The sequence below is a fragment of the Meleagris gallopavo genome, chromosome 3 (assembly GCF_905368555.1).
Source record: "Meleagris gallopavo chromosome 3, MGAL_WU_HG_1.1, whole genome shotgun sequence".
Classification (NCBI taxonomy): domain Eukaryota; kingdom Metazoa; phylum Chordata; class Aves; order Galliformes; family Phasianidae; genus Meleagris; species Meleagris gallopavo.
The window spans coordinates 52,096,470-52,111,671 of NC_139406.1; the positions used below are offsets into that span (position 1 = coordinate 52,096,470).

At 41.1% G+C, this 15,202-nt stretch overlaps 1 protein-coding gene across 1 annotated transcript in view; it reads right to left on the reverse strand.

Annotated features, from left to right (window-relative positions):
* Nucleotides 1-6,436: 6,436 nt before the first annotated feature.
* The window catches only part of KLHL14 (kelch like family member 14), a 60,310-nt gene continuing 51,544 nt past the window's right edge, over nt 6,437-15,202 (reverse strand). The window contains exons 5-8 of the mRNA XM_085220987.1: nt 13,006-13,196; nt 12,622-12,780; nt 9,801-9,958; nt 6,437-9,133 (exon numbers count right to left, since the gene is read on the reverse strand). Coding sequence (XP_085077113.1) covers nt 8,993-9,133; nt 9,801-9,958; nt 12,622-12,780; nt 13,006-13,196 — 649 coding nt within the window. The 3' untranslated portion in view covers nt 6,437-8,992. The remainder of the gene's footprint in view (nt 9,134-9,800; nt 9,959-12,621; nt 12,781-13,005; nt 13,197-15,202) is intronic.

A 15,202-nucleotide genomic window follows, 5' to 3' on the forward strand; every position in this document is an offset into this window, starting at 1 on the left:
CCCTTTTTGCACTGAATCACTCACTCTTCCCTTGGAAGTCACCATGCTCTTTCCTCCCTCTAAATCTCCTTTAACCATTCTAATAAAAGAGTAGATCATTCTGCACAGTTACAAAATAGATCCCAAACACTGGCTAGCAATTTATATGGATTTTAGGACTGTTTGGTGTTTTTGTGGCCGCTCTTGTTTTAAGCAGGTGGATGGAACGACATTGCTTTACATTTGATTCTTCCTATTAAGTGGGACTACAGATGTAGAAATGAAAACTATCCATTGTAGCCCTGAACAGAAGGCTGGGCTGCTGTCTTCAACGGCAGTATTTGATAGTTTGCCAGAAGATGCGGAGGACATGGGGAGATATCCCCTAATGGAGTAGGGGAGGGGATGGAGGAGTCCTGTGTGGAAAGAAGCAGACGTGTTTTGTGCTTGTGACCCACACAAGCTGCAATGCCTCTTGTTGTGTCTGTGTCCTCATAGATATGGTGGGATGCACTGGGTGATGCTGGAGCTGGCAGCTCCTGCCCAGCCCCTGCACGGGCCCTTCCTGGGGTCCCCCAGGGTCTTGATAGAGCATCCTCGTGAATGCAGGGAACTGAGGAAAGTTCCAAGGCTTGGCTTTACAGAAAAAGCCATTAGCAACAGAGCATGAAAGGTGTGTCTGAAGCAGAGTAAAGCAGAATGAATCATTCCCAGCAAGTGAGCTCATAGCTGTATTCGTGTTAAAATATGACACAGTTTATTGTAGCACCATTACGTACAGAATCTGCTCACCTGGCTGCTCCCCAACACCTCTGCCCCTCACTGCATCTGCACACTGTGTCTGGCAGTTGCCTATACCCTGTGCTAGTGAGGTTCTTGTTCAGACCTCAGGCCCTACGGCATGGCTGAAGGATGCAAATGCGGTGAAAGAGATGTTCTTAAATCTCTCTGGCAAAAGCTGAGGCCAAATGGAGCTGACCGTGCACATCAGCACATCCGAGATTGCATCCCCAAAAGTGCCACTTACATTTTTGTGTCTTTTTTGTGTGCCTTAGAATAATTGCCTGTGCAAATCTGGGGCTGTCTGCTTCACATTTCCTTAATCCACATGCAGCAGCTCAGATCTGGACATGAAAGCATTGCTCTTGCAAGCGGGGCTGTTCTTTGTTCTCTCCTCCATCTCCCCCCAGAAGCCCCAGCCTTGAAAAGCCTAACAAAAGATTAGCTCAGGCTGTGATGTAAATAGCCAGACAGAGAACAGAATGGCTTCTTTTATCAAACTTAACATCCCAAAGCTCTACTGATTTCATTGTCATTATGGTAGTGATTAATTTGACCCAAAGTACTGCCACCCACTGTTAAAGCCTTCGCTGCATCCCTGTTGATAGCTCTCATGACAGAGATTACAGTCTGCCACTGGCTTGTCCATAATTAGTACTTGTCAAAATGAGATTTGCTTATGGTAGCCCACTGCCCATGAGAAACCCATTCAAAATTATAACATGCTTTGGAAAATAGAGGACAGTTCATCCTCTAATTGGAACCAGTGAGTAGAGGATGAAGACTTTTTCATCTATCGAGTGTCATCATATCTAAAAAATGATTCTCGGAGTCCTCTCTGTCAGTACCTGCCCTGTGGCCCAGGAACACTGGGAGTGAGCTGCAGGCAGTGGAGGAGGGAAGAGAGTGGGAAGCCACACGGTACTGAGCTGTCTGAAAACACTCTATTTATACTCTGAACTATAGATCCAGTGTTTGACATTTGCCAACATAAAACATGCAATGAGGCAGAAGTATCTGGTCTTGCCATTGCCAGATCAAGAAGTGGCAATGTTAAGAAAAGGGAGGAACAGAGAAGGGGAAGCAGGCCTGGTGAAATGAGGTGTTGGCAGGGGCTATGCTGGGGGCATTGTTTGCACCGTGGCAGTATTATCAACCAATCAATCATAGAATGGCCTGGGCTGAAAAGGACCTCAAAGATTATCTAGTTTCAAACCCCCTGCCATGGGCAGGGTTGCCAACCATTAGACCAGGCTGCCCATTATACATTTCATAGGATGAATTTGGGATGGGCACAGACATGGTAAACACTATCAGAATAAACAACCACGCTGGAATCAACCAAGGCTCATCTCTGATTGCAGTCCTCACAGGGCAAAGGGAAGAGCTGGTGTTTTCATGATCAGAAGGACAAATTCCGATAGCTCCCAGATTTATTCTCACTTGAGGCCTATTCTGAAAATAAAAAGAGGGAGTCCAGAGAATGACACCTTTGTTCTAGCCAAAATAGAGCGTAGCTGGAATATCTTCTGTCTTTTCATTTTGGCTACTGACGGTGCTCAGTTGCTTATAAAACTGATGGAAAATGTATTGTGGCAAAAGTGTACTGTTGTAGAATAATTCACAAGACATGGAAGAAGTAGTGTGCCAGCCAAATGTGTTTTTCACAAACGCATTTAATGTCTTTCCACTAAAAGAAGCAAAAGAGCTTAAAAGACAACAGGATTTTTTTTGCTAAGTGCCCAGCCACTGATAAAAGCACTGCACTGGAGGTATTCAAGAACTTTGTAGATGTGGCACTGAGGGACATGGATAGTGAGCATGGTGGGAATGGGCTGATGGTTGGACTATGTGATCTCAGTGGTCTCTTCCAACCTTAATGATTCTGTGATTCTATTACTTTCCTGAGTGAGTTGATGAATCTTTGTGCAGCTTGTAAGTAAAAACCATTCAGTAAAGCTTATCATGCTGTACTCTTTACACCTAAATCCTGCATAACCAGATGATGGTTTTCACCCTCTAAATACTGTTAAGAAGAGTACGTTCCATCCTGAGCAGTGCCAGAATATCAGTTCCATCAGTTCCTGACTGGGGTAAGGCTTGTTGGTGAAGGGAAGACCCCACTGCAAAGCTTCAACCTATTGCAGCTCTAGGCTGCAGTTCTGTACATCTGACAGAAATCTCCTGATCTTCTCTGTACTGGCAGAGAAGAAAGTTGGAAAGGAGTTGGAATAGACAGATTCCTCATTCACTGGAAGCTGAAGAAAAAGTAGCTTTGAAGGTTGTGCCATTTGTGCAAGTTTTAATGATGCAGACTTGAATTTTTGGGGAAAAAAAAAGAGACTGGGGTACCACTGGTCATGCCATGCCATGGGGCGACCTTGGCAAGCCCCCGCTGTCCTGCCATTGCTTTGGCCAGTCTGGGGATTTACTTCCACCCTGAGTAACCATTCAGTTGTGGTTCTGACCTGGAGTTCAATATACTCCATCACTATAGTTCCAGCTGTCCTCCTGGTTACACTCCTTGCTGTCACTAATGGGACACAACTTCTGAAAAAAAAAATCCAAGTTTCAGTGCTGTTACCATGTTTACAGCTTTAGTGAAAACAGTGGCACAGCAGTCCTAACTACGGCCTAAGAATTGGATGCTTTCAGGGTGCAAATGGTCACGTGTGTATTTACACACCTTTTTCAAGACTTACAGACTCCTAGAATACATGAGAAGGCACAGATCTTTAGTCACTGTCTATGCCATGGATCATCAGCTTAGGTATTCACAGTGAAATGTGCTTCAAGTAGACTTACTCCATTCATACAAAATGCTCTTCATCAGCCAAAGGGTTTTGAAAACAGAGTTTTCAAAACTGGAATGCAGAATGCAAAGAAACAGAAAGTGAATGCCACACAAGAGACTGAGATACAAAGGCAGATTCACAAATCCAATTCCTCCAGTGTGTTTTTCTGGAAGATGTTTAGGAGAACCATGAGGAACCATTTGTTAAAGAGGGAATCAGAAGGATTTTGAAGGAGTTTTTCATAGTACAACTTTTGAAACCACAAATTGCAATGAATGCCTTTAGAAAACACTGCAATGATTGAAAGATTTTCCAAATCGAAGAAGAGTCTTTTAGATGAAGTGCTGATACCACTTTAAATGAATCCAACTGATTTTCTATGTGTGTGTGCAGATGCCGACGGAAAAGAAATACTTGGGAAAATGCTGCATTTTTAAATCTCCTTCCCTTGTTTTAAATTTCTAAATAGATTCCCTCTTATCTGTTCACTTGTAAGGACAACTAAATTCAAGTGCAACGTGTCACAAAATCAAATGCTACTTGACCAGGGCTCTGGGCAGAGGGACCACACTCTGTGTGGCAAGAAATTGGGGGAAAATAGCTCCAGTTCTGCCTTTCTTTTCCAGATAAACCCACAGACGTCATTTGGATGCTAATTGGAGTCATTGTAGAACCGTGTTAGATGCTCATCCAATATTGTGGCAGGTAACACAGTACCTGTGTTCTTCAAGAAAAGGATCAATGACACAAAGGTAGTTTTCTGCTGCAGGGAGAAAACAGACAATTAGAAAATCACTATTTGTATTTAATTTCTGTTTACACTGGTTGACCACATCTCTTGTAAAAGCAGATTTCTCTCTAGCTTCAGAAATACACAAATATAGCAGCACCAGAAGTCTCCTCTCGTTTTTTACTTTGCAATTCAGGAATGCTTTATTAATCAACGCAAGATGCATTCATTGAACTGGATTAATCCTGCATAAGTAATTTTGAAATTTCCTGCTGAAGTTATTTTTCATTTCTGGGAACAAATCATTTATTTGGATTTTCATATATCAGGATCACAGAGATTTGCCACAGTCAGATTTTAATTTTAGTTACATATGAGCTGACTTATATATTAGGGCATATAGTTTTGCATGAGAGCATCTTCTAAAATCTGTAATTGGTGTGGAACACTGACATGCACAGAATACATCTGACAAGGTCCAGAGAGTTAGGTTCAGTTTTGCTGATCAACATCTATGCTGCAGATTAACTGAATCTTTTATGGCATTACAAACCTACCAGAATTCATTAGTGTACTTTTCCTTCCTGCTCTGACCTCCAGCACTGCTGTCACTCCATCCCTGCCTTCAACACAAGAGACTGAAGCTCTGATGTCTTCCTGCTGCTGCATTAACAACAGAAATGAGAATGTGTATCTTTAAGTCCTGCTGGGCATTACTATCTTGCCCTCACCAGCAATCACCTTATTGTGATTTCTGCCTTTGTCTGTACCTGGAAAGCTCCATGTAAATAGGGAGCTGAAACATGGTCTGTTCCTTAAAACAAAGCAACTACGGTACTTTACTGGTGACTGATTACAATATAAAGAAGGACATATAAAGAGGCTTGGTATGGATTTTTCTCATAAACTGGCTCCCAAATGCAGTTAAGCTTACTAAATCACTGTATTAAAAGCAGGAAGGAGAAAAAATATGACAGAAAACAATGGCAGCTTCAGGGAGAAAGGGGTACAGCTCCTTTGAAGACAATGCTATAATCAGTGAAAAGCTATTTCTAAATTTCTGCCCTCCCTAAGGGCAGGCATACGAGTTGCATGTCAGCAGCTATCTGGCCATCTCACACCGCTTGGGTCACGGATGGGGTTCAAGGCTGGGAGTGAAGGGATGTCTCCATTCACTGCTCTGTGGGTTATGTATGCCCAGCTCCACAGAAGTGCTTAGGCAAGAGTGTTGTCCTGAGGGGCAAGAGGAGGTTCATGCTTGGCAGGAAGGGCGGCAGGGCAAGAGGAGAACAGAGGAGCAGGCTCAGTGTGGAATTCCTGGAGAAGATGCTCATTTATGAACCAGCAATGGAAAAGATATTCCCTTTGGCCCAGCCGGGGCCGGAACCTGAGACACATCTGCTCTGTTTGTGCCTTAATGCCAGTGAGAGTTCTCCTCCATTGTCACAGAGGCGGGCTTCAGCTTGACACTCATCTCAGCCCACGCACCACAGAAATGCAGGGCACTCATTCATTGTAAACCTGAGCACTGTAGCACCCAAGTATTCTCCTAACCTAACCTTTTGCGATCCAAATAACGCCTGCTTAGAGAGGCAAGAAGAGTGCCCGGAAGGAGCAGACGGCAGGCAGAAAACCAGTGCAGATCCTCCTGTCATCTCATTCAGTAATAGGATGAGAGGTGATGGCCTTAAGTTGCACCAAGGTTGGATATTAGGAAAAATTTATTCTCAGAAAGAGCAGTGAGGCAGCGGTGCACAGGCTGCCCAGGGAGGTGGTGCAGTCACCGTCCTTGGAAATGTTCAAGAAACATGGAGGTGTAGCACTGAGGGACATGCTTAGTGGGCATGGTGGGGATGGGCTGATGGTTGGACATCTTAGAGGTCTTCTCCAATGATAATGATGCTAAGACTCTGTGATTGTAACTCCTCCATTACACCCTCAGCCATGCCCCAGCACAGCTCTCACTTGCTCGAAACCAAGGGGTCAAGTCTGCCTTGCATCTGCTCAGTGTTGAGGCCAAGCACTGCGCTCGGGGGAAGGTGCTGCTTCACTGTATTGTCACTATGCCATTTACAAACACTGAGCAACCGCGCTTGGAGACAACAAGGCTGTTACGTATGGCCACAAAATAAAGGAAGTTTACACATCTACATGATAAAAAAGTTCCAAAGAATTTAATGTAGTTATTATTTATACATACACTTTATAAGTAGGAATATGGCAGACAGTTGAATTAGTACATAAAGTTTTATTTAAAGTTTTCCCCCTACGAGCAAGCTTCATTTACACAGTCTAATACTGTACAAAATTTACATTCTCTTTGTGACTTATTCAGTTAGCACTTTCCTTGGTCATGCCTTCCTGAAAGATAGAAAGATTTATATAGAGACCTCTTAAATCTTTAAATTATCTTGGTAAAAAAAAAGAACCACTTAAAAGGACAACAAATGTCCTTTAAGATGGTACATTTCAGTAAAGACAAGTGACAGTCAGTGTTTAGTGGCAGACCTTATCGTGATCTTAAATGTTGTTCTAAGTTTCCTCGTTTAGTATCTTGACAGTTTCCTTTTAATATATATTTATATTTATATACTTTCAACAGGAAAAAAAAAAAAGTCATGATTGCACCAAATATATTTTACAAGGGATCCCTTGGATCTGAACAATATAAATAAATACAAAACCAACTAAGATTGCACTATATAGTAGAAATGGATTGAGATTTCAGGATATACACTCCACCTTTACGAGTTCCTTAGTGATGCTCACTGGAAAATTCCCCAACGACACATTCAAATATTAGCATCTTCAGATAATTATTTTGTTTAAACATTTTCTTTTTCCAGGCATGCAGCTACTTCATCAATTGGTTTATTGCATTTGTATGCTTATCAGTCTTCACTGCATTACTCCAATTTTACATCTGCGTAATTCTGCAGGAGTTGTACTGCAATAAAACTGGACTGATGCCAGAAAGAAACAGTCCCGCAGTATTTGCTCTCCATTATTTATATTGCTCTCAAGCTTCAATATATGGTGTAATTTCTGAATACATTCGTCCTCTTTCTATTTTGCAAAGCAAATAATGAGTTCCTCCTCATGTCTATTGCCTCTGCAGTAGAAACCAACCTCCAGCAGTCATCTGCTCCTTGCTTAACGCATTAGCATTACAACCTATCATGAAAGATATGCACAAGCTTGAAAATGCGAGATGTGAGATTGTTTTGCCTCTTACGTGGTGCAGCCAGTTAAAACTAAGCAAATTAAAGGCCAGATTCTTATCTGACACAAGCCAGAAGCACATCAAAGCACACTGGCTTCAATGGAGCAATATCACTTTATATCAATGAGGAAGATGGTCTTGAGAGTAATGGATGTAGCATCAGTAAACCACAATAGAAGAATTCTGCATATATTTTGCTGAGGTGCAGACGATTATGTTAAATACCAGACTTCAGATTTTGTCACTGCTTCTGCAATGCCAGGATAGAAAGATATAAGCTTAAAACATGGACAGTCTGATTTGTGTAAGCAACTAAGAGTTCATAAAGCAAGTCTGAAATAAAGCACTCTGAACTTGCTTTGCATTGTGTAAATAATTACATGAGCTACAAGGCAGTGGAAAGTCCAGCCTCATGTTACTTTGGGTCAATAATACAAATCTTTCTGGCTACGTTTAAGACCAGTCACATGGGAGTATTTTAACTACTCAGCAGTCCCCTTCTAAAATTGTGTGCAATCATTTAATAGTCCAAAGTAATACATTTACAGTTAAATGCAGTCTTGTTGTCTTTGGAAGCAACTAGCACATATGCTCCTAATGGGTGGGTGAGAAAAGCTAAGGAAGGGTTCTGGTGCTTCATTACTTGGTTATAGAAATAACTTACTTTATGAACCCAGAATTTAAGGTATAGGACCGAATTTCTGCTATTCTAACATGAAAGTAGTCATTCCATGTGATTTCAGTGAAATGACTCTGACTTTACACAAATGTGACAAGGAGAATTTGACCCTAATCCTCAGACTGGCTACTGAAAGAAGTGCTCAGTAAAGCATGGGTTTCAGTGTAGTCTTGGTTTCCACTACACTTACATGTGGGGACGTTGAAGGCAGAGTGTATTTGATGACAAGCTGTGCAAAAACTGAATGACATTTCTTTACCTTCTATAATCTTCTGATCCTGTGTTGCTTGCAGAGCATGTGTAGTAGCTCTAGGTTAGGATTACAGGAGGAGACAATTCTGCAATGCAGAGTGAGCTTTTCACTATCTGAATTCTGAAGCATTCATGAAAACAACATCCTCATGACTTCAACACAGATCACATGCAGGTAGATACAATGCACAATACTGATCTTTTCTCTTCAGGCTGTGTCTGAACATTTAGCCTTCATACTTTTAAAGTTAGATTTGACGTGAGGAATCTTTCTGCAGCAGGAAAAAGTTAAAATCAGTCTGAAATGGCAGTCTGTCAGCATGTAATGTTCGGTGTGTTTTAGCTACTTGCTTCATAAGACACTGGCTTCTATCTGAGATGGGACAACGCTTTCTTTTTGTTCTCTTTTAGTTTGCTCCTAAAGCTTAAGTATGGAATAAAGGGTCAATTACAGTAGATTTGTTTACCAGGAATCCTGTTCTAAGAAAATATTTACGTCACCCGTCATAATTTTCCCAAATGCAATCAGTGTCCGTGTCAGTGCTCCTCCACTATCACTTGTTGTACGGTACACAGGCTGGCAATATGACAGTTGAACAAGCAGGTCCTGCAAGTGGCTCAGCAACATCTCCTTCTAGCTCTGTCCAAGTCCCCTTCTCAGGGCTATAGCAAATAGTAGAAGATTTGTAGGCCCCCTGTAACAGAACCAGAAGTTGTATTGAAAGTGTCCCAGGTGAAGTCTAAGTTACCTGTAAGCATTAAAGATTAAAAGCTACTTCTTTTTTCAAAAGTGACTCACAATTTTGGGCCTTAACTTAAGAACCCTTAGGAAGGTTTGGTTTTCCTACAAGCAGAGCATCCAGCTTCTGAAAACAAGGCTCCTTTACAAAGCTCCTTATAAGCAGAGCTAGATGCATGCAATCCCTACCAAATTACATCTTATTTTTACATTACTACTTATTAGTGAGTATAATCTGATAATAACTCATTGAAATAGAAAAGCACACAGGTAAAAAAGCACTACATGTTCTCCACAAGTTGAAAACCAAACCAAAACTTGTCTCTGCAGCTACTTTTGTAGAATTATAGAATGCCTTGGGCTGGAAGGGACCTAAAAGAACATCTACTTCCAACCCCCCTTCTGCAGGTAGGGTTGCCAACCACTAGTCAGGAACCAGACCAGGCTGCTCAGGGCCCCATTGAACCTCGCCTTCAACACCTCCAGGGATGGGGAATCTACAATTTCTCTAGGCAGCCTGTTCTTCATCCCTTTCTTCCTCTATGTCCCCTCTGACAAATATATCCTCTGGGTGCAAGAGCTCAGCAGGAATGAAAGGATTACTGCAGAAAGCAAGTACGCACCATGCTCCAGCTGTATCCTCCTACAAGGTAAATACTGTCATCAAGGACTGCACAGCCAGGACCGCTGCGGCCCTCCAGGATAGGAGTCTGGAGGATATTCCACTGGTCACCTTTAGGGTCATAGCATTCCACAAGCATTACGTCGAGGTGGGAGAAACCTGGGTAGCAGCATTGAGAAAGAAGAACATGAATTATGGCACACTATTTTAGATATATATATTTTTACTGTTAAATGTATTAACTTATAGTTGCAATTGCATTATCACAACACCACTATTAAATTTTCTTCTAGAAAATGTTACCATATACACCTAAGCCATCTTCTATAATGATAATATCCCATTACTTCAGTTCAAATGAATCTGTTAAAAGCTTTTACCATTATTCCACAGTCTTCTACAAATCACAAGTACACTCAATAAAAATGAACAAAGCAAATTCAAGCAATATTCCTCCTCATCTATCAGTGCTAATGCACATTTGAGCATGTAGGAAAAGGCTATCCTGGCAGTCTTTCCCAAAGGTCAGCAGATGTAAACTATTAAAAAATCAACAGGTTAAGTTTTGCTCAAGAATCAGTGTCTCCCAAGTGAAGGTGGAGCTTAGACAGTTGATGCCACTTGGTCCCAGAAGGACGTAGTATTCAGAATCAGTTGCAAGTTGTTTTAAGGTGTAGCCTAAGCACGTATGTGTGACGTGACAACATCTTCAAGGCAACAGAGACGTCACCAAAAGAACTGTGGTGTCACTCTTCCATGTCTGACAGAGAAAATGGCTCCAAGCAACAGCTGCTTGTAATCACCAAAGGGCAGATACATCTCAAGACTCTCAAGCTGTGATGCTCAGTAACAAATAAGTGAGCAGAATGCAGACATAGAACCCAAGTGTCCTGGTTCCTGCTGTAGTACTTAGATATTTCCCTAGCTCAAACTTCCTTTTTTTTTTTTTTAATCAGAGCATTGCAAGAAGATTATGGTCTTCTCAACCTGTTAGGATGCTTTACTTGACATTGCTATGTTCTCCATCAAGGCAAAGTAGAAAAGAGAAGTCTGATTTTCTGGAAAAGGGCATCTGATGTTATTGGTACTTCAAAATGAAGTTTCTTGTAGGAGGGAATGAATAGCTGTAATGAAATGATTTTTCTGTCAGTGTTTTCAAGGAGCCATAGAAAGGCCACAGCTGTGTGCCAGAATCTGTCAAAGAGCTCTGTAATAAACTGCAGCATACACACGTCTAGCTGTGTTGCAGCAAATGCACTGCTGACAGAGGCATACCAATCTAGCTTTACAAAGAAGTGCTTGGCCATGGAGCTATCAGAGCCCTGCAGTTCTGACCCAGTGGAGAACTTACTACATTTCATCTGCACTTCAGCCCCCTTCCTCCTCTTTGCTTCACTTTAGAGAAGAAGATATATTCCCTAACAGCCCTCCTTCCAGAGACCAACTTTTCCAGAAGTCTAGATGGTAACTGCCTCTCACAGCAAACAGCAAGCAATTCAAAGGGCAGCAATGCAGGGCAGCAGCTAAAGAGGCAAAAATGCAATGCTTGTTTTCCCAGAGGTGAAACTGGGTGAAGAAAGAAGGGAAATGGAAACAATTCAATCTTGTGCAAACCAAAGGAAGTGTTATACCTTCCTTTGGTTTGCACAAGGACTGGGATGTGTTAAATAGGTTAACTGAGTAGGAAACAAAGCCAACACTGTGGAGCTCTGCAACCTCTACAAGTTTTGCAGATGTTGGCAGATTTTACCCCTGTTACTTTTTGAAGTTCAGCCCAGAAAGACCCATTGTAACTGAGTGTGGTGAACAGAGGCACATCAGCCCAGTTGCAAGGGTTTATGCCCCAGTACTCTTAACTGGAAACTATGTAGACTTTGTCCCCTGTATGCACCATGGACATTCAGATCTTGAAAAACAGCATGAGATTTCACAGTCTCATTGGGACTTGGGTGCCAGAGTCATTCAGGCACATGGCATGGTATAATTGTCAGTTAACATCACCATTCCTACTATTCCTTTTGCATTACAATTTTCTCTTTTGCTGTTGTGTTTTTTTTTTCTTTTTTTTTTTTTCCTAGTTGTTTCTTTTCCTTAAGTAAGAAAGCAAAAGAAAAAAAGAAAAGCCATTATACTCTGTTAAATATTTTCAGAGAACAAGGAACAGGAGCTGTGTTTTTTGTCTGAATGGTTGGATTAAACAGAATAACAGAATCTCTCTACTTCAACAGTAATAGTTATGGCATGTGAGTATTAAGACAAAAGTACGAGGTGCCCAAGCAGTAGTTAGCTTAACATGAGACCTTTTCAGAAGATGAAAGCAAGAGATCTCTAAAAAGAATCATAATTAACAAGCCATATTTAATACTAAAAAGGGATCTAAAGAGCTTAGTCCTCATATTTAATAGCTGGGTTTTTTTTCTCTCATTAAATCAGGAACTTGTTTTTGTATGTTGCTCTGAATAAAGCTTTCTCTAACTGCACAATTTGGAAAATGATTTACAGAGGAAAATATTGCTGGTACTTTCGGGTCAAAGAATAATCTGTTTGTTTCATTGAATTCTTGGTAATGACAAATTGTCCATGCCTTTGAATAATGGAAGCTCCCATTTTTATTATCTAAAGCATTCATTACTCATATATTTAATGTACTGTTATAATTTTAAAATAATTTGCATAAAATGTTTTTAAAATTGCTGGCTCAAGTGTCCTGTTAAATTGTGTTGCCTGTATTTTAATGTATTTAACAATGACTATCTAACAAAAATACTCTTTATCAGGAGATGGGTGACACTGAAACGCTTTTTCGCTATTAGAAATGTGACCTTTCAAATGGTTTCCTCCAATGGCATACAGTCGGTCATTCATTACAGCCAAAGTGTGGATCGCTCGTTTTGTGTTCATGTCCTGTTTTCGGGCCCAGACGTCCATCACAGGGTCATAGCAGTACAGCCAGGGGACATATTCTCCATTGTGAACACCTCCTGCAAAATAAATGCACCTCTGTTGATTATTGTAAATAAAGACGCTGTTCTGCAGCAGGAATTTAGCACTGGGTTTTGTTTTTTTATATCTTCTTATGTATATATGTATATATGTATATGTGTATATGTATGTATATGTATATGTATGTATCTCAACTTATATGTATATATATATACACACATACATAAAATACTTCTATAATGGGAATTGTAAAAGATACTGGCCTGAAATATATATCTTGCCATTGTGAACGGCTCCTGCATGGGCTGCCAAAGGTTGTGGTAAGGAAGACACGTAACGCCACTCATTTGTCTCCAGGTTGTAGCACTCCACGCTGGACAAATAGCCAGTTTCATTTCTTCCACCAATTACATATAAGTTCTTGTCCAGGCGGCAGGCATAGAAGCTGGCTCTCCTGAAGGATGGGACAAAAGAAAACAACACGAGCCAACAACCAATGAGCCACTCCCATCATTTTTTAAAATCCAGCTGCCACCCTCAACTAAGATAGCTGCTATTCCAAATGGTACTTTATGAAGTGCCCAGAAGCTTTGCATTCTTGCATTTATCCTAAAGACTTTGTCTGCTTTGCTAATCAAATACACGTTCTACGTCAAATGAATACCTTACACCTTATTTTTGGTGTCAAAACAATCAAGCACACATAAGTCTGACAGAAAATACATTTTTTTCAAAGCTGTTTGTTGCTTTTTCACACCCGTGAAAGATAAAAAGGTGCTCATTAATGTTTGGGGCATTACCTTGTAAGGGATATAACAACTCAGTAAGACACAGTGAAAAATGAGGTAGATAATGTAACAATAATAAATTATCTTGACATTCACTTTCTTTATGGTCCTTCAAGGGTCATTGTTCCCAATTTACTAAGAGAACCACATCATCAAAATTTTTCTTCAATTATCATTTTTTTCTTCTTTCTGCAGTACTGCAAATAGAACAACTTTCCTTAAGCTGGGCACAGTGTTACATTTCTACCCTTTAACCCAAAAAAGGTCTGGCTCCATCCACCTAACTCTGAGAAAAGTTTTAGCCACCTGTTTGGTTTTGCAACTCAGGTATGCAGGGAAATCATTATTTTTTTCTGGTTATGACTACTAGACATATATTAGCTTGTCTTTCTTGTGACTCTAAAGTTAATTGTGTCTGTTACTGAAGTAAAAATAGTGCAGAAGATGATTTTGAGAGACCTTACTTGGTGTAAGCAACGGTCAGGGAACGCTCCCCTGATTATTCAGTGGTAGGAAGTTTTGCCAGGGTAGAGGTCTCTAATTCTAAGTTACAATGATATGAGAAAAAATGGCAAAAAAAAAAAGAAAAAAAAAGAACAAAAGAAAAAGCACAGCACAAAAACTAGATTTGAATAATAGAAGCATTAAGATTGAAAACAATCCTTAAAATCACCAAATCCAACCATAACCTAACATTACTAAGTCCATCTCTAAACCACATCACTTAGCACTTCATCTACCTATTTCTTAAACAATTGCAGGGATGGAGACCCCATCACTTCCCTGGTCAACCTATTCCAATGCCTATCCACCCTTTCCATGAAGAAATTCTTCCTGATATGCAATGTAACGACCACCTTGTAGTGCAACTTGAGGATGTTTCCTTGCTATCACTTGTCACCTGAGAAAAGAGATGGACATCCTCCATGCTGCAGCCTCATTTCAGACAGCTGTGGGAGTAATGAGGTCTCACTTCAGCCTCCTCTTCTCCAGACTACACAAACCCAAATCCCTCAGCCCCTCCTCATAATTCTTGTTTTCTTGTCTTCTCAGGAGCTTTGTTCTTCTCTGCACACGCTCAAGCAACTCTGCATCCTTCTCGTAGTGAGGAGCCCCAGACTGAACACAGAATTTGAGCAAAATTGTTGGTTCCAAACCTGAAATTATTTCCTGGACTAAACAAGTCATAGAGTCATAGAATGGCTTGGGTTGGAAGGGACCTTAAAGCAAGCCAGTTCCAACTTTGCCATAGGTGGACGCATCCCACCAGCTTAGAGCGCCCTAGGCCCCATTCAACCTGACCTTGAGCACCTCCAGAGATGGAGAACCCACAACTTCTCTAGGCAGCTCGGGTCAGTGCTTCACCACCCTTTCACTGTGTGTGAGCCCAGCACCTTGCAGGCAGGCCAGGCTGGGTCACAAGCCTACCTCTGTAGCTAACATGGTGCTCTCTGGCTTCTAAGCACTTCCTCAGGAAAGTGCCTAGAGAAAGGAATGATGCAAACAGGAGGAAATGAATGTCACTAAGTGCCTTCAACTACACTGACGAATTAAATAAGACCATTTAATTTATCTGTCAATGGGTAGATAGAAGCTGATGGCATGTATTGCTCTGCATGGTCGGGCAGCAAATTGTGCATCTATGTTTTTAGCCTGATTTTCTATGGAAACA